Source organism: Oncorhynchus masou, chromosome 11 (assembly GCF_036934945.1).
Source record: "Oncorhynchus masou masou isolate Uvic2021 chromosome 11, UVic_Omas_1.1, whole genome shotgun sequence".
Lineage (NCBI taxonomy): Eukaryota > Metazoa > Chordata > Actinopteri > Salmoniformes > Salmonidae > Oncorhynchus > Oncorhynchus masou.
In genome coordinates this window covers 36,052,754-36,079,014 of record NC_088222.1, presented here as the reverse complement: position 1 = coordinate 36,079,014, position 26,261 = coordinate 36,052,754, and the positions used below count along the sequence as shown (strand labels likewise).

At 44.2% G+C, this 26,261-nt stretch overlaps 1 protein-coding gene across 5 annotated transcripts in view; it reads left to right on the top strand.

The window, feature by feature from the left end:
• The window catches only part of LOC135548600 (nuclear receptor corepressor 1-like), a 112,667-nt gene that overhangs the window by 56,357 nt on the left and 30,049 nt on the right, over positions 1-26,261 (top strand). For 4 of the 5 annotated variants that reach the window (XM_064978364.1, XM_064978365.1, XM_064978363.1 and 1 more), the window contains exons 15-19: positions 15,721-15,851; positions 17,003-17,313; positions 21,385-21,468; positions 24,471-24,607; positions 24,928-25,018. In XM_064978364.1, coding sequence (XP_064834436.1) covers positions 15,721-15,851; positions 17,003-17,313; positions 21,385-21,468; positions 24,471-24,607; positions 24,928-25,018 — 754 coding nt within the window. Of the gene's footprint in view, positions 1-6,066; positions 6,426-15,720; positions 15,852-17,002; positions 17,314-21,384; positions 21,469-24,470; positions 24,608-24,927; positions 25,019-26,261 lie in introns of those variants that run through there. The other variant, XM_064978366.1, reaches the window with a different exon arrangement.

Here is a 26,261-nt window from a genome sequence, read left to right as displayed (position 1 = left end):
GATACAGGCAGCCAGCCTTCACCCTGGGGCTGCTGTTGATACAGGCAGCCAGCCTTCACCCTGGGGCTGCTGTTGATACAGGCAGCCAGCCTTCACCCTGGGGCTGCTGTTGATACAGGCAGCCAGCCTTCACCCTGGGGCTGCTGTTGATACAGGCAGCCAGCCTTCACCCTGGGGCTGCTGTTGATACAGGCAGCCAGCCTTCACCCTGGGGCTGCTGTTGATACAGGCAGCCAGCCTTCACCCTGGGGCTGTCCCAGCCTCTCAGAGGTGAGCAGAGGCCAGGCGAGTCTATGACAGGCTGGGGCATGGCAGCCTGGAGCAAAGGAGGGCACACGGGCATTACTCCGAGATAAGATATATGTGTGTGTGTGTGAGAGAGACTATTGTGTCTGGGAATAGAACACCAATACTGCCTTTGTATAGGATTTACGGTATTTTGCCTATTTAAAGTAATTTGACAATGTTTTCATGACCCGCTTACAAACAGGCCTTTTTTTTACCACATTCTTGCCTGCATATGGCGTTTATACCTCCCGTGTGCGTGACGAGTGGTAGTAGGGGTGTGCAGATGTGGGTGGGCATCTATTTTTTTTAAATAAATCCATTGAATATACACCATCAAAAATAAATGTGTTTAGGCAGGGCCTAAGAAACATTCTAAGACCAATACAATTTACAATATACAATAGAATATTTAGAGTTTCATTATGTTACGTCCAAATGAATGAAATCAATACTTAATTTAAGCAGACCACACACACCTACCCCGATCACGGTCAACACATATATTTTGTAGTAAGAATATAATGGAATATAACATATTTTTCCCACACAACTTGTCACCGGAACGTGTGGAACTGCTGTCATATTAAAATAGTGCTATTTCTTTATATGACAGTTGTATACACGTTTCATCTCTTCCCTACTGTCACTTCACTTTGTTAAGGAGCAGGCATAGGGTCTTTCATTGAGAGTATCTTCATCATGACACCGATTTTAGATATCAAAAGCATGCGAGTCTCGTGTTCATGTTTTTACATTTGCAAGCCACCACTCTTAACCAGAGCGACTTACAGTAAGTAGTGAGTGCATACATTCCATACGTTGTTTTTCTCCGTACTTGTCCCCTGTGGGAATCGAACCCGCAACCCTGGCATTGCAAACGCCATGCTCTACTAACTGAGCCTCGCAACCTCTACCAGCTCTTGGAGTTGACAAAACGTGATAATAGGCCTACACGTGATTTGGGCTATGTTTGTGCTAAATCAGTGATAGAGGAGTTATTATACCACCTCTACTTATTTACCCAGCCAGAAACCAATTAACCACAGAGCCTATTCAGACGGGGATTCAGTGAAGCTCAATCAATTGATTGAGACAAGTCAGTGACGTCACAGGCTTTTGGTTGGGAGTTGGCCTAGGATACTAAGCAACTGTGAGTGAAGAGAAAAATAATCCACTTGTTAAACTACTTAACATGCTGGCAAAATGTTCCAATAAATGAGCCAACTAGACAAGATGATCATGGGCAGCCCTCACCTCAACTTAGCTAAGGTTTCCCCAGCCTAATTGTAGCCTAACCAATGTCCTAACGAAGATTCAGTGAAAACAAATTGGACATTGATTTATGGAGATGAGTCCCCACACTTTTCTCAAAGCAGCATGTTTGCGCTGTCCCAATCAAGGCAGTGCTGAAAATATAATCTAGTTGACCACACACAGGTAGGCTATTGCTTCAAATTTATTACAATGATTGGATGACTTTGGGAGTTTCAGTAAGCAACAATTTGATATATGCCTTCATTTGCATTTGTATTTTCGTCATTCAGTGATATTTATTCCCACAGTAATTCTTTATGGATCCATCCAGTTGTGGTTAGGAAACGGTGCATGGGCCTCCCGAGTGGCGCAGCGGTCCAAGGCACTGCAGTGCTTGAGGCGTCACTACAGGCCTGGCAGGCTGTGTCACAACCTGCCCTGACAGGGAGTCCCATAGGGTTGGCGCACAATTTGGCCCAGCGTCGTCTGTGTTAGGGCAGGGTTTGGCCGGGGGGACTTTACTTGGCTCATCGTGCTCTAGCGACTCCTTGTGGCGGCCAGGGCGCCTGCAGGCTGACTTCGGTCGTCAATTGAACAGTGTTTCCACTGACACATTGGTGCAGCTGGCTTCCGGGTTAAGCGGGCGGGTGTTCAGAAGCGTGGTTTGGTGGGTTATGTTTTGGAGGATGCATAGCTTTACTTTCACCACTCCCGAGCCCATTGGTGGAGTTGCAGCGATGAGACAAGATTGTAATTGGATCGCAATTGGAAATCACGAAAAAGGGGTTCAATTATTTTTTTCAAGTACATGCTTAGTGGTGCGCTATGTGAAGAGATGGGAGAAGTGACATGCCTTGCAAAGTTTAGAACTGGTAGGAGGATGGTTATTAACTGGCGCTGCCTAGCAACCATCGAGTTAAATAGCATAGTGTGTGCCATTTACAGCTATGTTTAATACTAAGCCATAGGCAGAAGTTAACCAAAATTCTTTGGTCATTAGGCGGAATTAGAAGTTTTGGCTTTGATACTGGCAATACCTTTCAGATATAAGGATAAGGCAGAAAAAAGTTGGCGGTATGGTAAAGTTAGCGGAACAACGTCTTCGTATGAAACTAATACAAGTCCCATCTATTAACTGCCATACTGGATTTTTAAAATCATTGGTACACATTGTTTACGTTTGCGGGGTTATGATAATATTAACAAAATGCAGGTAAAATGTTGTGAATTGTTGCACGCTGAACGCTGTGAGTCGATGATCGATCATCTCCATGACTCATCATCACATGTGACTGATGTTTCTGACTAACATTTAACCTCGTTTTGAAATTCCCAGCATAGATCTAACAGCTGATTACATCATTCATTCCCTATCAGCTCGTATGGTGTCTGAGCTCTTCTCTTTCCACTGACTGTCTACCAGGAGGATAGACTGCCTCTGCTTTCCTTATGGGGCTTTCCTATATCATCGATGCCTTTGGCCCTTCCTCTGGCCCCTGTGTGTGCATCTCATTGACGCATTTGGCTCTCTCTGGCCATGTATGTACAGAACATTCTATGTATGAACTATGGCCCCAGCCAACCAAACACATAGATCCGGTCACAAAGCGCAGAGCACCAAGAGTGAGTGGGACCACATCAGAGACGTCATAATCGGTTGATCTAGCAATAGTGGTGCCTGCAGCCTCCAGACCAAATATCGCCCACCACCTGGAGAACAGGGTTTGATTCACCGGTCCACCTTTTCTCACCTTCTCCCTCTCTGACAGAGCACAGGGATGAAAACACGTCAGTTTTCGGCCAAATTCACAGTTTTGATCTCAAAATAGGTCATCCGCGGGGGGTCTGACGATAAAGTGTGCATACGCAGAGTGCATCACCCATTGAGGTGATGGGCGTGAACAGATCCTCTCCGTGGGATCACTACATTCTCTCAATTAATGACAGAGTGCACAGAATGCATCCCTACATGTCTTTCAAATAGAATATCAAGCAGAGTTCAAAGCCTGATGTCAGATATGTCTTATTGGATGAAGCATTCTGATATCATGTGTGACTGCTGTGAGCATCCAGCAGTATCCCCAACCAGCCGTTAGCCTACTCCGCTTGCTTCTCACCCCAATTCTCCATCAGGTTTAAAATGTTATTTAGCCATAATGGCAAGCTGGGGTGTGCAGGCAGTGATTGGGTTTCTGTTGTTACATTTGTTTAATTATTGGAGCAACTCACAGCACGAGCTAAGTGGAGACATATCATTTAATTTCACCAGTAAGTGCAAGCAGGGCCAGTCTGACTAGGCTTCGCTGTCAAGCAGCCTCTGAGTGCCCCTGCCATAGAGGAAAAACTGTACCTGTGCTCTGTCATGCTTACAGTCACCTTTACATCACTGAAAAACACTCAAAGGTTATGCTCCATATTACTGGAGCTACATTCTCCCCTTTCTACCACGAATTGACACACATTTTATATAATTTTATGAACCATGTCGATGGCTGTTTTATACTACTCACAGGTTGCAAGTTGTTCGTTGATAACAAACAACCGTGTATAGTCGTGTTATACTTGGCTAGCTAGCTAACGACATGGTACCTTGGCTATGCACAATCGCATAGGAAAAAATGGAAACGGGGATAGACGGCCTACTCAAAGGGATGCTTCAAAGGTAAAATGCATATGCCTAATCAATGTTATTCTAAGCTTAATCTGAATTTAAATATATATATTCTTTACAATGTTCCTTAAATTATTTTTGGGCCTAACTTTTGGGAGCTGTGTGTGAGAGTGATGGTGTATGTGTGTGAGAGAGAGAATGATGTGTGTAAAGTGTTCTGAAAAGTAGGCTAACGATGGTTTCTTATAGGCCTATTGTGTTAACCCTTACTGCATCATTATGCATTTATAATCCTCCAGTCCAATCACAGGTAGGCCTTTTGGGTTTTAGCAAATCAGCTATTTTCTGCAGTAACCTGTTGTATTGTACAGTAAATGTGTTGAGTTGAGGTGTAGAGGACAGGCTTTTGTGCAGAGCGTTTAGAAAACGGGAACATGCGTCCTGGGAGGGGTGTGGCAAACCCTGTGGTATCACCATTCTACTCGGTATTGTGGTACTTGGCCTGGTATTACGTTGTTAGTAAAATATTGATAACCCCACTCAGTTTACAGATTTTTCAGTGCACATTTTCTACAAGTCTTTTTGGGCCAGTTTGCATCACTGATAACCCTGTTTTATCTGGAAAATATTTAACAATAAATTATGGTGGGGAGAAACGGTGTATATTTCGCTGTGAGAAATTGTTGGCGTGGCGCAGTTGTATTGACGGTATCTTAATAGTTATAGTTTGTTACTTCACATTTTATAAGTGACATTGTGGTCCTTTCACTAGTGCGTTTCTCATTGCCTGGTGACCTTCATCAGTCTTTCCTCGCCTGGCAGGGTACCAGCGTACAACTACAGGGTGGAGCCCCGAGTGGACTTCCCTACTTCTGAACCACTGTAGATGAATGCCACCAGTTAAGTGGTTAGAATGTGTGCATGAAGTACTCCTACTTGATCAAATAATAAACCAGTGTGTTTGTGTGTCAAGTCAGTGGACATTCCTGCTTTTCCTACTTAAGAGCTCATTGAAGGATTGTCTGGCTTCTGTCAACTTCAATAAAGAGTTGGAGGAATCGACTGTCTTACTATATTTCAGTCTATGCAAGCAGCAGCCTCCGCTAACCATGGATCATCTGAGATATGTATTTTAACAACAACAGAGAAGGCTCTGTTTGTCTGGGAGCCAGGAGGACCGATCACAAGTTTGGCTTTGGGGTCAGTGGAGGCAAGATATGTCCACTGTCTAGCAGCCCTCAGCATAATCATTCCAATAATCACAACTGTTAGCTTAGCTCTGCCAGAGTACAGAGTCACTATGACCTTCTATGCAAATGCTTTTAGGAAGTCATTTCTTCTGTATTAGGGCTTCATAAAACTGCAGTGTGAACTTTGTGTTATAGGGCGGTATGTGTTTAAATGCATCATTGTTTATTGACAGGCTGTCTTCGTGAATAATAATTTGTTAACTTGACTTGCCTGTTTTTAAATAAAGTAAACATCTACTCATGTATTGCGGTATGCATTTAAACTGCCCATTGACAGTGAAGTGAAAATGCCACGGCCTCGTCATTTGGTGGAAAACAGCTCAGCCTGCCCAGGCCGGATGTTGTGCTGATCCAAACAAGCCGTTGGCTGGAGCTTTTGTAAATTCTCTGAAATTCCCCAGAGAATGTGTGTAGAGTGACTTGCAAGAGGGAGGGAGGGAGGGAGAGGGAGCAATGGAAAAAGAGTTAGTAAAATAGCTAGAGAGAGAAAAGGAGAAAGAGGAAAACAAACCTGACAGTCTGCACTGAGGGCTGGCTGGCCAGCTTGTTTAAACTCATTTTTGCTCAACTTTTTTCCCCCTCTCCATTTCCTTTCTTTCTTTCCTGGGCGGTGAGCGAGAGAGTCAACCCCCCAGGAAAAGCAGAGTGGTACGCCCCAGTGATATGACAGGCCCAAAAAACTTGCTATGCTGCTGCGAGTGCCAATCAAAGAGAAGCACTCGGCAGGGATTACCTTGAGTAACCCCCCATAGATTAGAGTGTGCATGTGAGATGGGCGATTTTTCAGGCGGCTTAAACGGCCTGATGACATGCTTTCCTGGAATATGTGCGGCAGTGCCGGGGCCAGGCAGCCCTTCTAAGGAGCTCTGCTTTGGTGCCGCTGTCCTGCTGTATCTGTACCGCTGCAATGGAGGTATCATTACCGCCTCCGGGGGTCCGGCCAAACTCACACCTGCTACGCCTATAGGCTGTGGCTTGATCAATGGCAACAAGGTTTTTATGAACGACAAATGAGCTTGCAGGTATGCCGCTACTGACTTTGAAGCTAGTACCGTGGTGTGTTGTCTGTCTGTCTCTCTCTCTGCTTGCTCGACTGATCTCTTTCTCCTCGTCCTCTTTCGCTCTCCCTCCCGCTCTCTTTCAGTTGCTTGGACAGCCACAGTTGCTTGCATATAAACTTACTTATAACACACGTTTAGTTACAACAGGGAACACTGTGTGGATTTCAGTACAGTTCCTGTTTTTTTCTGTACTGTTGCACAATCACACAGTCTCATGGCTGCAGTGCACGGTGCCTGGTTTTTGCTGCTGTTGTTGTTGATGTACGGTAGGCTAGTTGCTTGTACAAATGTGCCTGCTGCCTGCAAATGGAGTTGGAGAGGAACTTCAGCAGCCCCTTTTAGAGGTTGTGTGAGTCATTTTTTCCCCTTTCTATCATTCATCATGTTCAGGACTGACCCAGTAACCAGCGAAAATGTAGAGCACAGGGACTGCATGCTTTTCCCGTCTTTACTTAACTCTATCTCTAGTGAAGTTCAAGAACATTTCAAAGTGCTAGTGTAACAATTCCTTTTTTATTGAAATCTCATATTTTTTTCATGCTAGACATTGGATGTAGAATGGATCGGTTTTGAAATAGTAGTAGCTCATAGTTATTGCGTTAAAAGTAATTGCCAAACAATTGTACATTGGAGAAAAGCATACACAAAGAATATTCACATTACACTTGTATTTCCAAAATGTTTGTGTCTCCACCAAACCTGTTGTGTGTCCCTCAGCTTGGCTCCCTGCATGGCAATGCGGAATGTTGAAATGCCTCCTGACTGGAATGGCTGTTATTTCATGAGGTGCCAGAGGCTGCTGACCTTCTCCTCCAGACACGTCCTCCAGGGCCAAAGGGCGCGTGCGTGTGTGTGTGCGTGCATGTCATGGAGTCTTAAAGGTGACCTAGACATGAGCTGGAACCAAATCCCTGTGCAGTTTAATGGGAATTACTACCCTGAATAAAAGCCACATGGATGCTATTCTCTTATTACAGCAAGTGGCAGGCTTTTACACTCACCCATACAGACGACAGGAGAAGAAGTGGAGAAATATACATTGCGGACAGTTGAAAATCTTAATTGCCACGTCTGTCTTTACAACTACTCTCAACAATGGGGCGGCAGGGTAGCCTAGTGGTTAGAGCATTGGGCTAGTAACCGAAAGGTTGCAAGTTAGTATCCCCCAGCTGTCAAGGAACAAATCTGTCGTTCTGCCCTTAAAAAGGCAGTTAACCCACTCTTCCTAGGCCGTCATTGAAAATACGAATTTGTTCTTAACTGACTTGCCTAGTTAAATAAAGGTTAAACAACAACAAAAAATGCTTCCTTGCTATGGCAAGAAGATGTGGGTTCTCTCCCTTGTTATTTTCTTAATCGCTTCGCAGCAGTCAAGCAGATCCCATTAGCTTTGGATACCAAAGAGAGCCAAGCCCTGCCCTCAACCTAAATTTTCAGGTGCCTACTTGGAACAGTGAACTGGTTCCTGGATCAATGACATGCAGGTTAAGATTGAATGTTTGAGTCAGACCTAGGTTCAAGTACTATTCATTTCAGATACTTTGAGCATTTTCTCTAACCTGCCAGGAGTGCCAGATGGGTGGGTTTTGCAGTTCTGCGACTATTCTATTTGTCCATGAAAACATTCAAGCGCATTAAAGCACTGATAAAGTATTATAACTTCTTTTGAATAGTATTTAAACCCAAGTCTGGAGTGCAGTGAAGTGGAGGACAGACATTCTAGTGCATTTGTTGTCTAATTGGATTAGCCTATTGGCTCATAGGATCATAAAAGGTCAAACTAAATTGTAGTTAGGTGGGTTCGATGGCTGGCAGTAGATAGTATTTTCTGTAAAGGTTATTCTGTTTGCTCTCTTGGCAAAGAAACCAAATCCGACTGAATTCTAGATGGAGAGTGTTTTCTTAAAGGGTTATTCTGTTTTCCCAGCTCATTTAAGTCAAGGTCATACTGAACTAAATTTAGGTAGACGATTGAATAGCTAGCGGTAGACAGTAAGTAGTTGGGTATTTTTGAACAGTTTATTTTGTTCCTTTTTTGTGGTACTTTTTACCCCTTTTTTTCTCCCCAATTTCGTGGTATCCAATTGGTAGTTAGTCTTGTCCCATCGCTGCAACTCGGTACAGAATCGGGAGAGGCGAAGGTCGAGGGCCATGCGTCCTCCAAAACACGACCCTGCCAAACCGGAGCTTGCTAGAGTGCGATGGGAGAAGGACATCCCAGCCGGCCAAACACTCCCGTAACCCGGACGATGGTGGGCCTATTTGTGCAGCGCCTCGTGGGTCTCCCGGTCGCGGCCGGCTGCGGAACAGGCCGGTATGGAACACGGATCTGTAGTGATTACTCTATAGCACTGTGATGCCTTAGACGGCTCCTCCACTCAGGAGGCCCCTGTTCTTTCTTATTACAGTGTGTGTGTGTGTGTGTGTGTGTGTGTGTGTGTGTGTGTGTGTGTGTGTGTGTGATGCCCCATTTAAAAACTCCAGGGTAGGAAAATACTTGGGGTTCAGTTATTTCCTAACTCAAACAGTGCTAGTGAATCAGCGAAAAGCGAGCAGGGGGAAAATTTAAAACCAGGTCAGGGGGAAAAAGCTCTGTAAAACCCTGGCGTTTTTTTTTTTTTTTTTACATCTGTAGTGTGGAAGGCAGCACTGGAAGCACTTGAGCAGAATGGGGAGATAAAGCAGGAAAGCCATCGTGGTGCGCAGATGGCCTCCAAAACAAACACAGGACCTCCCTGACCCCACCAGGACTGCCCTAGTGTAGAGGGATAACTTTAATAGAGAACTGAAATGTTTTAAATAGAGTGAAACAGGGAGCTAGCCTATAACCTGAACTTGTCTAATAGCAATAGATTGTTCTTGTTGCAAATGTGTTTTGTTTTACTGAACACAACCCACGTCTACTTGGCCAAGTGGTCTCTATGCTGTGTTCTGTCTGTAGAGGGAGCCCACCCCCCAATGTCATCTTCATGCAGTCACACTCATCCTTTTCTAAATTCTCTCTCTCAATTCAATTTGCTTTATTGGCATGACGTAACAATGTACATATTGCCAAAGCTTACTTTGGATATTTACAATATGAAAATAATAAAAATCAAACTGGTCAACAGGACAACAGTAACAACAATAACCAAGGGTCAAAATAACCATACATTGAACAATCACAATAAGTATACAGTAGAGGACATGTGCAGGTTGATTGGTCTGTCAGACACTGTCCCTCATCTTTATGTCAGGCAGCAATGTAGTGCGCTGCCATCCCACAGCTCTCTGCGTCTTCCCTCAACAGGACGGGTAGCTTATTCTCATCAGAGAGGTCTCTGAAACTTTGAAAAAGGGTTTTCAAATGTGGAGAAATGACACTCTAATCTCTCTCTCTCTCTCTCTCTCTATATATATATATATATACTGCTCAAAAAAATAAAGGGAACACTAAAATAACACATCCTAGATCTGAATGAATGAAATATTCTTATTAAATACTTTTTTCTTTACATAGTTGAATGTGCTGACAACAAAATCACACAAAAAGTATCAATGGAAATCAAATTTATCAACCCATGGAGGTCTGGATTTGGAGTCGCACTCAAAATTAAAGTGAAAACCACACTACAGGCCGATCCAACTTTGATGTAATGTCCTTAAAACAAGTCAAAATGAGGCTTAGTAGTCGTGTGTGACCTCCACGTGCCTGTATGACCTCCCTACAATGCCTGGGCATGCTCCTGATGAGGTGGTGGATGGTCTCCTGAGGGATCTCCTTCCAGACCTGGACTAAAGCATGGAGCGAGACATGATGTCCCAGATGTGCTCAATTGGATTCAGGTCTGGGGAACGGGCGGGCCAGTCCATAGCATCAATGCCTTCCTCTTGCAGGAACTGCTGAAACACTCCAGCCACATGAGGTCTAGCATTGTCTTGCATTTGGAGGAACCCAGGGCCAACCGCACCAGCATATGGTCTCACAAGGGGTCTGAGGATCTCATCTCGGTACCTAATGGCAGTCAGGCTACTTCTGGCAAGCACATGGAGGGCTGTGCGGCCCCCCAAAGAAATGCCACCCCACACCATGACTGACCCACCGCCAAACTGGTCATGCTGGAGGATGTTGCAGGCAGCAGAACGTTCTCACAGGCGTCTCCAGACTGTCACGTCTGTCACATGCTCAGTGTGAACCTGCTTTCATCTGTGAAGAGCACAGGGCGCCAGAGGCGAATTTGCCAATCTTGGTGTTCTCTGGCAAATGCCAAACGTCCTGCACGGTGTTGGGCTGTAAGCACAACCCCCACCTGTGGACGTCGGGCTCTCATACCACCCTCATGGAGTCTGTTTCTGACCGTTTGAGCAGACACATGCACATTTGTGGCCTGCTGGAGGTCATTTTGCAGGGCTCTGGCAGTGCTCCTCCTGCTCCTCCTTGCACAAAGGCGGAGGTAGCGGTTCTGCTGGTGGGTTGTTGCCCTCCTACGGCCTCCTCCAAGTCTCCTGTTGTACTGGCCTGTCTCCTGGTAGCGCCTCCATGCTCTGGACACTACGCTGACAGACACAGCAAACCTTCTTGCCACAGCTCGCATTGATGTACCATCCTGGATGAGCTGCACTACCTGAGCCACTTGTGTGGGTTGTAGAGCATTCAAAAGTGACCAAAACATCAGCCAGGAAGCATAGGAACTGAGAAGTGGTCTGTTGTCACCACCTGCAGAACCACTCCTTTATTGGGTGTGTCTTGCTAAATGCCTATAATTTCCACCTGTTGTTTATTCCATTTGCACAACAGCATGTGAAATTTATTGTCAATCAGTGTTGCTTCCTAAGTGGACAGTTTGATTTCACAGAAGTGTGATTGACTTGGAGTTGCATTGTGTTGTTTAAGTGTTCCCTTTATTTTTTTGAGCAGTGTATATTTAAAAAAAAAAAAATAAAAAAAATCAGGAAATGCAGCTCTGTTTCTGCTGTTGTGCAGTGGTTACACCGCCTTTCCTCTACAAGGTGACAGGTTTTCCTGTGTTCTACCTTTCTCTATGGCAAGGCTCTCACTCTCTCTCCGTCTCTCACTCTCTCTCCCTCCCTCTCTCTCTCTGACTCACTCTCTCTCACTCTGACTTTCTCTATCCAACACTCTCTCTCTGGCTCGGACTTTCTCGCTTTCACACTCGCTCTCGCTCGGTCTGACTCGCTCGCTCGCTCTGTCTCGCTCGCTCTGTCTCGCTCGCTCGCTCTGTCTCGCTCGCTCGCTCTGTCTCGCTCGCTCTGACTCTCTCTCCCGCTCGCTCTGACTCTCTCCCCCGCTCGCTCTGACTCTCTCTCCCGCTCGCTCTGACTCTCTGATACGCTCTGACTCATTCCCTCTGCTCACCATTGGGTTTTTGACCTTCGTTAGCCCCATCTGGTACCAGCATGGGATGTTTGGTTTGGCATAGCCAGACTTGTTCCAGAACAGCACTTTCGTGCATCAGGCAGAGGGGGAGGGAGGGAGTTGCTGGTATCCCTTGCCAGCAATGATGATAAAGAATGTTGCTCTATTCTCAATCACTCTGCTGGACTTGTCTGACCCAGATCTGCATCTGACCCAGGAGTTATGTTATCTAGTATCTACTACTGTTAGTGAATGCATCAAAATTAGGATTACCACTAAATGTGTATGCTTATGTGTTTTGAACATTCACTATGTGAAAAATATGTTTAGACACAGCTACTCATTTTTCTTTATTTTTACTATTTTCTACATTGTAGAATAATAGTGAAGACATCAAAACTATGAAATAACAGATATAGAATCATGTAGTAACCAAAAAAAGTGTTAAACAAATCAAAATATGTTATTTGATATTCTCCAAAGTAGCCACCCTTTGCCTTGATGACAGCTTTGCACACTCTTGGCATTCTCTCTCTCGAACTACATATACAGTTGAAGTCGGTAGTTTACATACACTTAGGTTGGAGTCAATAAAACTCGTTTTTCAACCACTCCACACATTTTTCTTAACAAACCTATAGTTTTGGCAAGTCAGTTAGGACATCTACTTTATACATGACCCAAGTAATTTTTCCAACAATTGTTTATAGACAGATTATTTAACTGATAATTCACCGTATCACAATTCCAGTGGGTTAGAAGTTTACATACACTAAAATGACTGTGCCTTTTAAACTGCTTGGAAAATTTAAAAAAAAGATGTAATGACTTTAGAAGCTTCTGATAGCCTAATTGACATAATGTGAGTCAATTGGAAGTGTACCTGTGGATGTATTTCATGGCCTACCTTCAAACACAGTGCCTCTTTGCTTGACATCATGGGAAAATCAAAAGAATTCTGGTTCATCATTGGGAGCAATTTCCAAACACCTGAAGGTACCACGTTTATCTGTACAAACAATAGTACTCAAGTATAAACACCATAGGACCACGCAGTTGCCCTACCGCTCGGGAAGGAGATGCATTCTGTCTCCTAGAGATTAATGTACTTTGGTGCGAAAAGTGCAAATCAATCCCAGAACAACCGCAATGGAGTATCTATATCCACAGTAAAACGAGTCCTATATCGACATAATCTGAAAGGCCGCTCAGCAAGGAAGAAGCCACTGCTCCAAAACCGCCATAAAAAAGCCAGACTATGGTTTGCAACTGCACATGGGGACAAAGATTGTACTTTTTGGAGAAATGTCCTCTGGTCTGATGAAACAAAAATAAAACTGTTTGGTCATAATGACCTTTGTTATGTTTGGAGGAAAATGGGGGATGCTTGCAAGCCGAAGAACACCATCCCACCTGTGAAGCACGGCGGTGGCGGCATCATGTGGTGGGGGTGCTTTTCTGCAGGAGGGACTGGTGCACTTCACAAAATAGATGGCATCATGAGAGAGGATAATGATGTGGATATACTGAATCAACACCTCAAGACATCAGTCAGGAAGTTAAAGCTTGGTCGCAAATGGGTCTTCCAAATGGACAATGACCCCAAGCATACTTATAAAGTTGTGGCATAATGGCTTAAGGACATCAAAGTCAAGGTATTGGAGTGGCCATCAGAAAGCCCTGACCTTAATCCTATAGAAAATTTGTGGGCAGAACTGAAAAAGCACTATCGCGCAAGGAGGCCTACAAACCTGACTCCAGCTCTGTCAGGAGGAATGGGCCACAATTCACCCAACTTATTTTAGGAAGCTTGTGGAAGGCTACCCAAAACGTTTGACCCAAGGTAAACAATTTAAAGGCAATGCTACCAAATACTAATTGAGTGTATGTAATCTTCTGACCCACTGGGAATGTGATGAAAGAAATAAAAGCTGAAATAAATCATTCTCTCTATTATTATTCTGACATTTCACATTGTTAAAATAAAGTGGTGATCCTAACTGACCTAAAACGGGATTTTTACTAGGAATAAATGTCAGGAATTGTGAAAACTGAGTTTAAATGTATTTGGCTAAGGTGTATTTAAACTTCTGACTTTAACTGTGTTATAGATAGATGAAGTGGAAGAGACAGGTTGGAGAAGGATTTTTAAGCCTTGGGACATGGGCTCCTTTTGTGCTCCATTCAGAGGGTGAATGGGCAAAACATGCCAGGTGCACCGCGTTGTGTCAAGAACTGCAATGCTGCCGTGTTTTTCACGCTCAACAGTTTCCTGTGTGTATCAAGAATGGTCCACCACCTTCCTAGGTTTTCCCAGATTGGAGTCAAAATGGGAATCACTGTGAATGCTTTAGACACCTTGTAGAGTCCATGCCTCGACGAATTGAGGCTGTTCTGAGGGGGAAAAGGGGGGGGGGGGGTGCAACTCACTATTGGGATGCTAATGTTTGGTATAGTATTTATAAATACAACATTTAAGATCCTTCTCATTGGTGCATCAGCATTTTTGACTTTTTTAGCCAAAAGTTATATTGATTTGGTGTCTGCAAAAGAAAAGTGTGGTTTGTACTTTTATCTTCATTCATACTGTAGGCTAACGGGATTACTAGTTATCATGGGAAATCGTAATGACTTATATGATTGAGTACATGAACTCGGCTTTCGCTTAGTCAAGTCGTGTTATGGGTTCAGGGCCAGGACACCCTCTCACTCACCCAATCTATTTCGCTGTAATTTTCTTAATTTAGTCATGTGAGGCTTTTGATTTTCTACACAGGCTGACTTCAGGCGGAACAATGGCCTGGATTGTACTTATGATGTTTGTATGTGTATCATGATCCTGTGGACACCCTCTCCATGTGAAGATCATCAAAGGAGGTCATAGACTTAATCTTATCTACACTGGGTGCATGACCAGGCTGTTAAACTCTACTTTCCCTCTGTCTGGTTCCCTTTCTTCTCTTATCTGGTTAGCTAGCTTTGAGGAAATTGGACTGCCCTGATGCCGGGGGAATAACCCTAGGGAAGTTAGACTTATCACATTATGACATTGTACTGTTGTTCACTTAGTGGGGCAGTCAGTCTGCTCTCTTTTTAGTCTGAAGAATTAAGCCACAGACCACTCCTGCTTCTTTCACAGTGAACCTTTTAGCGTCTTTCACAGTGAACCTTTTAGCGTCTTTCACAGTGAACCTTTTAGCGTCTTTCACAGTGAACCTTTTAGCGTCTTTCACAGTGAACCTTTTAGCGTCTTTCACAGTGAACCTTTTAGCATCAGTGGTAGGCTGGGCAGTTGCTGCAACAGTAAATGTAGGTGAATGGACAGATGGACTTAACTGCTGTTTGATTTGTAGCTTCCCTTGGCTGGAGAGTGCATTAATAGGCCATGACATGGAATATCATGTCTAGGTCGCTCTAAGACCTTTGTTGTGATTTTATAGGACAGTCAATGTATTGCTTTGATATTTTGTTGACACTGCCAGTTATTTTTCCTTCTGAATCCTTCCTTTCCTACAGGGTATTATTCTAGCACACCATGATTGTGTTGTTGTTGCCTTAGAAGGGATGTGGGTCATGGCGTGCTGTTTTAGCCCCACTCAGTCAGTCACTAAATAGGAATTCAAACACGGGCAGAGTTTTTTTTTCAGAACTAGACGTGAATTACCTATGGGCTGCCTTGAGGTTTTGTTGTAAACTTTCTGGCCCAGATTGAACTTTGAGGTGCTATACGTCATCATGATGACTTTGCATAGACTAGAGTGCTCTCTGTGACATCATGAGAGTTGAGCAGAGTTATCATATAGGGAGATCCTCTCGAGTTGGCAGGTATATATTTACCAACTGAAAATACATTTAGCTAAAATGTGTATATCCTTTTGCTATTTTTTTCTATTCTTATAGCAAATAACACGACCCTCGCAAGAAGACAAGTCAGACGACAAAATCGAAGAGGAGAAATCGGAGAAGTCAGAGAAAAAAGAGGACGAGCAGAATAAGGAAGAGGAAGAGAAAGATGAAAAGGAGGACTCCAGGTGAATTTTGAATAGCTGTGTGTGTGTGTGTGTGTGTGTGTGTGCGTATACACTTGCTCATAGGTTTCCCACAGGTACTGCTGTTGGAGTCCTAGCTAGAGTCAGCCTCGGGCCTGATCCCCTCTGACACTTCGAGGGAGAATCTGTACCTCCCAGTAAATTGTAACTTTCAGTTGAGACAACAGGAATTTTGGAGCCTTGTTGCAGGGATCATCATCCCTCTTAGATGTAATGTACATCAGACCAGAGCGGGACGGAGCTAGAGATGGAGAGACTGAGAGAGAGCGAGAGGGAGCGAACCACTGCCCTTCTCTGGCATGATGGCCAGGCTGAGCATAACACCCACCGACGGACTGCTTTCAATGTTCCGCCTATCCTGCAGTTTGAAAAACCATAAAACCAAGGCAGAAAGGCAGAATGGTATTTGAAATGCTCCCTCAAGGCCTAAATGGAAATCAGACCTTGTCGACTGACTCTGCTCTTCTAGGAAGGAAGGTACTCCTCCCTCTGACCTGGCCTGTGTTTACTTCTTGCTTACGAGCACTCTCTGGCCCTTTCTCAATTTGTCTTTCCTTGATTACTTGTGTCCTGCTTTCCCTCAGAGGTTCTCCAATGAATTTTGAGATGGATAAAGGCTGAAAGGAAAGGCGAATAGAGAAAGAGCTGACTCTGAGAGGGGAGGAGAGCGTGGCGGCCATCTTGGCCCCATAACACTAAGCCATTAGCCAGATGACTTCCTGCCTGTTTACCCAGCTGGATCCGTGGGCAGCAGTTAGTCATGACTCGTGTCCTTACCAACCACCAAATGAGAGGCAGCCTCGTTGCAAGTGCCTGTAAAACAAACCTGCTAATGAAAATGGACTTTTAAATCCAGTTGATGGGGACTCTGCAAATGACTTTTTCCTAAGCATTCATCTGTGCAAAACAATAGGCTTGTACAGTTTCTGAAAATGTCCATTGGATAGGAGTTGAGTAGAATATAAAACAAATGAATGTCAAAATGTGCCTAATAATGTATAACAGTACTGTCGTTCATGCTTTTAAACTGCAGAATTTCCTTGACCCACAGTTTTAATGATGTGTTATTGATGCTATGCTACCAGCCATCCATCCTATGGTGAGGTAAAACCTTTTGGCCCCATCTCATTCAGGGACATCGGCAAAGACAAAGACAAGTGTGACGGTGGGGAAGACGAGGACGGAAAGGAGCAGAGCACGCCACGCGGCAGAAAGACCGCCAACAGCCAGGGCCGGCGCAAGGGAAGGATCACCACGCGCTCCATGGCCAACGAGGCTGCCTCTGTGGCGACCGAGGAGCCACTACCGCCGGCCTCCGCCCCTGAGCCTGTCCTGCCTGCAGAGTCTCCTCAGCCCCTCAAAGCTGAGCCTACTACACAGAAGGCTGTTAGAGAGCCCACCAAAACTGCACCAGGTGGAGCTCCCATGGACCCTAACAGAGGAGGTAAGCACCTCAGCCATTCTACCCATTTTTTACCATCCCCTAATTCTATATATTTTTTTACAAAGGTGCATCTCAAACATCTAGAGGAAGAAACGTTTACATTTACTAGGGTGGTTTACTAGTTTTCTGGTTATGTGGTATTTGCGGCAAAGGGACTGAGTAGATAATACAATTCTACTTGTGTCCACTCGAGGTATTGAACTTCGGCTATGGAGGTATGAACAAGTGTGTGTGTGTGTGGCACTTGGCGTCTCCAACAGGTCGATAGCTCGCAGGCCTCCTATGCGTAGCTCGCCAAACAATTCTGAAAGTATGACAGTGCAACTGTCATTAACGAATCTCACAAGTTACCATGGGGGCCGAGGGGTCGGCCGGGGGCGCACACGGTAGAATGCACAAGGTAGAATGCACACGGTGTACATTTCTAAATTGGATAGTGCATCATCAGTTCTTCTTGTCATGTTTGTTGCATACGTTAGAGAGCTATTTCTAACTTGTCAGAAATGTCAAGAACAACTAGCTCATGTCAGGTAAAAAAAATGTTTTGTCATTTTTCTTTTAGCCCATAGATATTGTTGTCATTTTTTTTCGGCACTCCAATATCACATGAATACATATTAGACGTGGTACAACGTATAGAATTGCAAGAATTTGCTTTAAACATGATAAATTCTCTCCACCAACGAGGTGTGTGAACAGTTCGTCATGAACAGTGCTTGTGCCCATAGAAATGGACATGGTGGGGGGGTGCGCAGAATGTTCCCCAATGCTGGAAGACGTGCCTGAGTGAAAACGTTTGGGAACCCCTGTGCTAAATGATTAAAATGTAAATGTCATGCCACTGAGCTTCAAGAAAAACACCACCACCCTTTACACACACACCTAATAGGATATGCACTTTCTTGCCTGGCAAAAACGGGGGTCTGTTCAGATATACATTTTATTGTTTAGAACTACTAAGGTGGTCTGGTTGAATAAGGAATCAGCTCTATTCATTAAATTTCTATCTGCAATTTCATCTCGCTGAATACATACCAAGTTCAGGTTGTTGTTGTTGTTTTTGCTCCTCAACACAATGCCTCCGATCTCTCGCTTGTGTAACCCAGCCAGGGGGCTCAGTGTGAGTCGAGCCTATACCCTAGCCATCATCACCATGACAATAGAGTGTGGCGTCTAGGATGGACCCGTTGACATGGCTCCTCTCAGCTGTACCTCAGCCTAGTCCTTGTCCTGCTCTAAAAGCTTCTTATGATGTGTGTGTGCTGAATGTCAGACAGTCTGTTTTAGCCTTCCACTCTGTATTTATAAATCTATATCTGCGTCTGAAATGGCACCCTTATTCTCTAGAGGAGATCCATGCCTAGACGGCTGCTAGCCAACGGTCTAGGGCCATACATAGTCTGTTAAATCTACTCAACGAAGGATAGCTGAATTACTACTTCTGTCCCATGGCACACTCAACTCACATGTTCGCCTAATCGAAACGCATTTCCCTGTTCCCCCAACATGCCTGTTAAGATCCAGGAAGGTGGTCTGGTCATTAATCTTGCCCTGCTCTTTGAAGAGATATGGCGAGACCGAAATGGCCGCCCATTCCATATATAATGATCTGCTTTTGATCCAGCCCATAGGGCTCTGGTCAATAGTAGAACACGGCATAGGGAATAAGGGCCCATGGGGCACTGGTCAATGTAGATCGCGACATAGGGAATAAGGGCCCATGGGGCTCTGGTCAATAGTAGAACACGATATAGGGAACAAGGGCCCATGGGGCTCTGGTCAATAGTAGAACATGACATAGGGAACAAGGGCCCATGGGGCACTGGTCAATGTAGATCGCGACATAGGGAATAAGGGCCCATGGGGCTCTGGTCAATAGTAGAACACGACATAGGGAACAAGGGCCCATGGGGCTCTGGTCAATAGTAGAACACGACATGGGGAATAAGGGCCCATGGGGCTCTGGTCAATAGTAGAACACGACATAGGGAATAAGGGCCCATAGGGCTCTGGTCAAATGTAGTGCACTGTAGAGAAAAAACCTCCTATAAATGTCAGCAACAGTGCCGTCAGAAAGTATTCACACCCCTTAACTTTTTTCAAAGTTTTGTTTTTTACAATGTGGGATTAAAATGGATTTAATTGTCATTTTTTTGTCAACAATCTACACAAAATTCTCGAATGTCAAAGTGGAAGAGAAATTCTAGCATTTGTAAAACATTTATGAAAAAGAAAACACTATCTTGATTAGATATGTGTCAATCCCCTGAGCCAATACAAGTTACAATCACCTTTGGCAAAAATGACGGCTGTGAGTCTGTCTAGGTAAGTCTTTAAGCTCTTTCCACACCTGGATTCTGCAACATTTGCCCATTTATTATTTTCAAAATGATTTTCAATTGGTAGTTGACCATTGCTAGACAACCATTTTGCCATAGATTTCCTAGTAGATTGTAACTGTAACTTGGCCACTCAGGAACATTCACAGTCTTCTCGGTTAGCAACTCCAGTGAAGATTTGGCAATTCAGTTTTTTCTGAAAGACTCCCCAGCCCTTAACGATTACAAGCATGCCCATTACACGATGCAGCCGCCACTATGCTTGAACATTATGGAGAGTGGTACCCAGTAATGTGTTGTAACGTTTGGGGCAAATCCAAAACACTTTGTATTCAGGACTAAAAGGCCACATTTTGTTTGCTCTATTACTTTAGTGCCGTATTGCAAACAGGATGCATGTTTAGGAATATTTGTTCTGTCCAGGATTCCTTTTTTTCACCCTGTCAATTAGGTTAGTATTGTGGAGTAACTACAATGTTGTTGATCCATCCTCAGAGTTTAATGGCTGTGATAGGAGAAAACTGTTTTAATGTCACCGTTGGCCTCGTGATATCCCTGAGCGGTTTCCTTCCTCTCCGGCAACTGAGTTAGGAAGGACGCCTGTATCTTTGTAGCGACTGGGTGTATTGATACACCATCCAAAGTGTAATTAAACATTTCACCATTCTCAAAGGGATATTCATAGTCTGCTTTTGAATTTTTACCCTTCTATCAATGGATGCCCTTTGCGAGGAATTGGAAAACCTCCCTGGTATTTGGTTGAATCTGTGTTTGAAATTCACTGCTCGACTGAGGGACCTTAAAGAATTGTATGTGTGGGGTACAGAGACGAGGTAGTCATTCAGAAATCATGTTAAACACTTATTGCACACAGAGTGAGTCCACTTCTTTTAGGCTTGCCATGACAAAGGGGACGAATACTTATTGACTCAAGACATTTCAGCTTTTCATGTTTTAATTAATTTGTAGAAATGTGTAAAACCATAATTCTACTTTGACATTATGGGGTATTGTATGTAAGCCAGTGACGCAAAATCTCAATTTAATCAATTTTAAATGCAAGCTGTAACGCAACAAACACAACAGAATGTGGAAAAAGTTTACGCAATCTCTATGGGTCCCATGGAGTAGTGGGCCAGGGTTCACTCTCCCTCTCAGCCCCAGCTTCCATCAGCCCATCCTCCCTTATTCAGTGTGTTGTTCTGTGAAATTGGCTGTGGGTGAAGGGGAGGTAGGGGTCAGTGTGGACAGGCTGATACTGAGGGAGACGTGTGTTTGTGGTTAATAGATAAGTGGCAGTGTAGCAGTGAGAGGAGTGGTTACTTAGTCAGTCTGTCTGTCTCTGTAGTCGGGATGTTCTCTCCGTCTGTCTGTTTGTCTTTGTCCAAGGCCGTTTCCCAAAGAGGTTGGAGGGTGGGAGGTGCGTCTCTACTTCTCCGCTGTCTGGAGCCAGATCAGCTGACACGGGGCCCTCCCCTTGTGAGGGAAAGAGGGAGGGACAGGAGGAGGGGGTCGTTCTAGTTGTGAGGGAGATAGCGAAAGAGCAAGAGAACACGAGAAAGGGAGAGGGAAAGAGAGTGTGAGGTGCAGGCCTCAGCAGCGAGCCTCTGAATGTAAACAGATTATTTGATTAGCAGCAGTGAGAAAGAGACTGCTAAGAAGTGGACCGAGCTACACTGTACTATCTCTGTGGGCTAATATGGAGCTTTCTGTTCTCTCTCTGTGACTTTAGCACTAGGAACTGCTGCCGCCGCGAACATTGAAACCGGTGAGACTTCTCGCTGGACCGAGGAGGAGATGGAGGTTGCCAAAAAAGGTAGCGTTTCGTTTTTATTTCTTAATTTACTGTTTTTCTCCTTCCCTCGCACTCTTTCACTCTCAACACTCTCTCTCTCGTTTGATCTCTCTCTCTCTCTCCTTTGATCTCCCTATTTTATATATATATATATATATATCATTTGCTCCCATACAAGCTCTCACTCTCAGACACTCCCCTGGCTGGTGGAGACTTTAAGGGGGAAGCAGGACGGAGGCAAGGATATTTTTTCAGATATCTAACTGCAGTGCCTCTGCTCTGTGACAGAACGTGACAGTTTGGGCTTCTTCTAAAGATCATATTATTCACAAAAACACAGTCATGCTTCTGGGTCAGGACCTATTTTGAAGTTGCTCTACATTGAAGCCCTTTTTTATTTAAAACAACTCTTTTTGAGATTTGAGTGCTTCATTTCATGCAGTTACTGAATGTGGACGCACCACAGCATTTCAGCTTTTGCCAGTTGCGTCACACACTCGTCCATGCGTGATTGACCCATAACCCCAACCCCCATCGGCAATAGCTACCTCCCAGCCAGGCCAGTACTCTAGCTTTCTCAGTGTAGTCTGTGGTGGAGAGAGAGAGACTTAAGTCTTCTGTATGCTTCGGTTCGGCTGGCACTTAGCCGAATGAGTATGCTCACATACTCCCTTAACCCCCTACAGTTGATTTCCGTGGCCCCAAAGACATCTAATGAGCATCAATAAAAATTACATAAAAATCCATACATTTTAAGCTAGAGAGATCTTTTTTTTTTGCATCGGATGCATCTCAATCCACTGCATCTGTCGATGTCGCACTTCCTCATCTGCAGATGAAAGGTGGCAGAGCTGGAGCAGTGTTTGTCGGACCATGAGACATCCCAAAAATTGTTCTTCTCACTAAATCGTCTGAACGGTTTGGCCTACAAATATGGATGGAGGTGAGACTCATGATAGTGTTCTCCATTTTGCTCTATAACCCCAACAAGCGCCTTCTGATCTGCCATCTTCTGTCTGTAGTGTCCAAACAGTTTGGCCCACACGGCAATATGACGCCCCTGTGGAAAGGTGAAAGGACGCCCACAAGCCTCTTCTGAAGGTCCCCCGGTACCAGTTTTAAAAAATGAATGGAGGAATAATAAGGGAGATGGTTTAGTGCCAAAAATAAGGGGTTAAATACATGTATAATAAAATATCTGATCTTTCTTATATCGCACAGATACAGGACAGGCACTTCTGTTGTTCAATGTGTTTGTCAAATTCAATGTTTCATCAAATAATAATTTTTCTATACTTCAAGGGGTCTTAAAATTCAATCAAATCGCTTAAATGATCCTTGGTGACCTTCTTAAAACAATTCCATATGCTAGCTTAGGTTAAAAGACCTTCGCTTGAAGAACTTGAAAAAAGCGGCAATAGTACCCTTCTTCAGACACTGTAGCCAATATACACTTCCTCAACATAGTCTGAATTAATCTAGGATGACTCAAGAAATATGTCGTTAATTTCGTCATTTTTTTGCAAAGGAGCTGTTAGTCGAGCAATTTTACATCTAAGGTGTTTGGGGAAGTATTTCTCAAGTTATTTTATTTTATTTGCATGAAAACGATTAGTCTCTCATTCAATGACAAACACTTCACTGAAGAATCCCTACTGTTGACTAATCACCGAAGGGTTGTAGACTTTGGCTACTGAACTTAGGCTTGCCTTGAGAAAAGATTTTGTGTGCATAAACAGCCAGAAAAACCCTTGCCAAAGACGAAAGGGAACAAAAACGTCTCAAAATGTTGTCATAGTATATGCACAAACTGTTCCGGATAGGAAGCATGGGACCGAGGGGGAGCTCTTAAAAGCTGACGTATATTTGTTAGGAGCACTTTTATTAATTGGGCTGCCTGACGGAGACATGGTGTACATGACGTCTTTAGATTCTGGCACGGTGTTCTGCTTCGTTTTTTTTTTCATTTTCAGCTTTGTATATGTTGAGTTTACTGCTGGATGGGTCATAGAGGGGCCTTCCCCCTCTTATTCTTAACTTCTTCAATGTTTTTTCTGCTCTATCTTCATCTTCATGTAAGCTGTTACAGGGTTTGGACATGTGAGGAGGGGGTTGGCTGATTTGGTCTTGGTGTTGTACTGCTGTTGTGATGGTAGGCCACTTGATGAGTACTAGGGATCAATCCAACTGCAACAAGTCATATTTGTGAACAACACAACTTAAGTTTTTTGAAAGACACTTTCTACGATGACTACTGTAAAACTAAGTAAGGGATGTGAACAGGTGTGTTTTAGGGTGGATGGATGATGCCAATGTTGCATACATGTATTATAGGTGTATTATACAGTATATTTTCTCAATGGGCTAGTGTAGTTTTTTTTTTATTCCTGAGGGGACTGTGAGGAACTATTACAAAATCTCAAACCAGATCGTGAGACTGTTTTACAGTCAAAGAGCCTGAAGTACTCCTTACCCGATACTTCGCCATGGAAGTCTCTATACAAGTGACTCCAAAAGTTTCAATAAATGTTCTGTCAAGAGTGTCCTCGGTCTCCTCATTCACTTAGATGGTATTGTAATTTGCCTTTGTCCTCTACTGGGCTCCAGTCTGAGGTGATTTGTCAAAGTGCCCGTGTCCTTTAGCTCAACGGTGCAGTGGAGAAAGAGGGGGGGGGAGAAGAGACACCCGAATGTCAAAGGTAATCCGCTGTCGGTCTTCCAGTCCAATGCACCTCTCTGAAAGTGCAGTCTGTCTGTCTTAAACAGTTTATTAAGACTTCATCAAAGCTGATTGTTTGATTAGATTAGTGCTGGTCAAGGTGTGGCAAAATTCCAGGCCATGGCAGCAAGGATCATTGGGGTGACTGTACAACTGGGCGTGTGAACAAGAGAGATGAGTAGTTAATGGTTTTACCAGGTGAGGCGGTGTCACTCAGTAGTAGGTTAATGTTCAATGATTAGGCTAAATCTGGGTCAGTTATAGGTTCAGATCCCAACCCAGTCTCTTTTCTCTCCTCTGCCAGGCCTTGTGGAGCACGGGCGTAACTGGCCAGCCATTGCCAAGATGGTGGGCACCAAGAGCGAGGCTCAGTGCAAGAACTTCTACTTCAACTACAAGAGACGGCACAACCTGGACAACCTGCTCCAGCAACACAAGCAGGTACTCAACACAATTAAAAATCAGGGTTGTTTTAAAACTATTTGCAATGGCAAGCAAAAATAAGCATATCTTGTCATCAGGACAAGTCCAATTGAATCCCTCCACTTTTCTAGTAAATTTTCTTCAGTTTAATGTCTAATGAATACACCCGTGTTCAGGTACAATATGAAGTGGTCTGGTTTCTGTAATCTCTATATCAGAACATGTATGTCTGTCACCATCTTTAATCTATAAATGTTAAACTATGTCTAATTGATTTTCTATATTACAAACTAACTGTTAAGTGGATGTACTCTGTTGTATAACGCCTGTTTCTTCAGGACATCCGGCGGGCGCGGGGTGATCGGGACCCGTCTCAGAGCGAGAGCATGGCCTCCGCTGACGACGATGAAAACCCGGAGGATAGTGACGGTCAGTCAGAGAGATGACACACACATTGACACACACACACACCAGAATAACATACACAACAGAGTCACTCACACCATCCTTCTCTGTTTATCCAAACTCACAAACACGTGAATCCTCGCATTCAGACACAGATACACTGTCTGCACAGCACAAATATACACACAATCATAGCTAAGAATTAGTTTTGATTTACATTTGATCTGAGAGAATGTTCAATCCAGTAGTGAATGTGAATGTGAATGTGAATGAGAAAGGGAAAAAGAGACCGAGTTAGAGAAGCGTCTCTCTATGGAAGAGTGTAGAGATCTGTAAGAGTGAGTCCACTTCAGGAAGAGCCTCTTGAACTTTCTGTCTTGTGAGAATTACGTTTTAAGTTAATGGCAAAGGAGCCCCAGTATTTTCTCCCTACTGTCTGTAGTTTTAATGAGAGAGAAAAAGGGATCAAAAGGAGGAGGGAGAAAAGCGAGACATAAAAGATGTGAACTCATTCTGACTGCTGGGCCTGGGTTATGTAACTGTTCCTGGGCTTTAAAGAGTCAAGAAAGTGTGTTGCTCCACTCTTTTGATCTGCAGGGCCTCCCACTCTCTCTCTTCATATCCCCTCTCCCCGCACCCCATCTCTCTGCTCTCTTTCCATCACCCTTTCTCACTTTCTCCCTCTCCTCTGCCTCTCTTCACTTCCTCTCTCTCTCTCCACGCCAATCTCTCTCTCACTCTCTCCACTCCTAAAAGTCCTAAAGTGCCCTTGTATCGGCTGCCGTAACAGTGCAGAAAGAGCCTGTTTTGAATATTCACATTTCTTGCCCTGCCAATTATGGTGATAGTTTAATGAGTGTGAGTCCAGATTAACTGTGATGGGACCTTTCTATTTCGTCCTGGCTGTAAATGTGCTCATGACTTCCATTGTTTAGGAGAGCATTCTCTCCCCGGGTTTATCACAGACCTATCACTCACTGACTGTAGCTCTAAGCCATCTCTCTCCCGCCCCCTCTTTCTGCTCCCTTCTTTCCCCAACCCTCATTCTCTCCCTCTTTCTCTCTTTTGGAGTGGAGCCCATATCCCTCCATGTTTTGTCTGTGATAAAGCAAAGTGGTTTAATTGAGCTTAGCCCCTCACCTGACAGGGAGGTAGGAGAGGCTTTCCCTACCCTTGCAGTCTCTCTCTCTCTCTCTGCCCCTCCGGAGGATGACCAACTATGCAACATGCTCCAAGGCAGATGGTGTAGGGATGGGGTGGGCAGGTG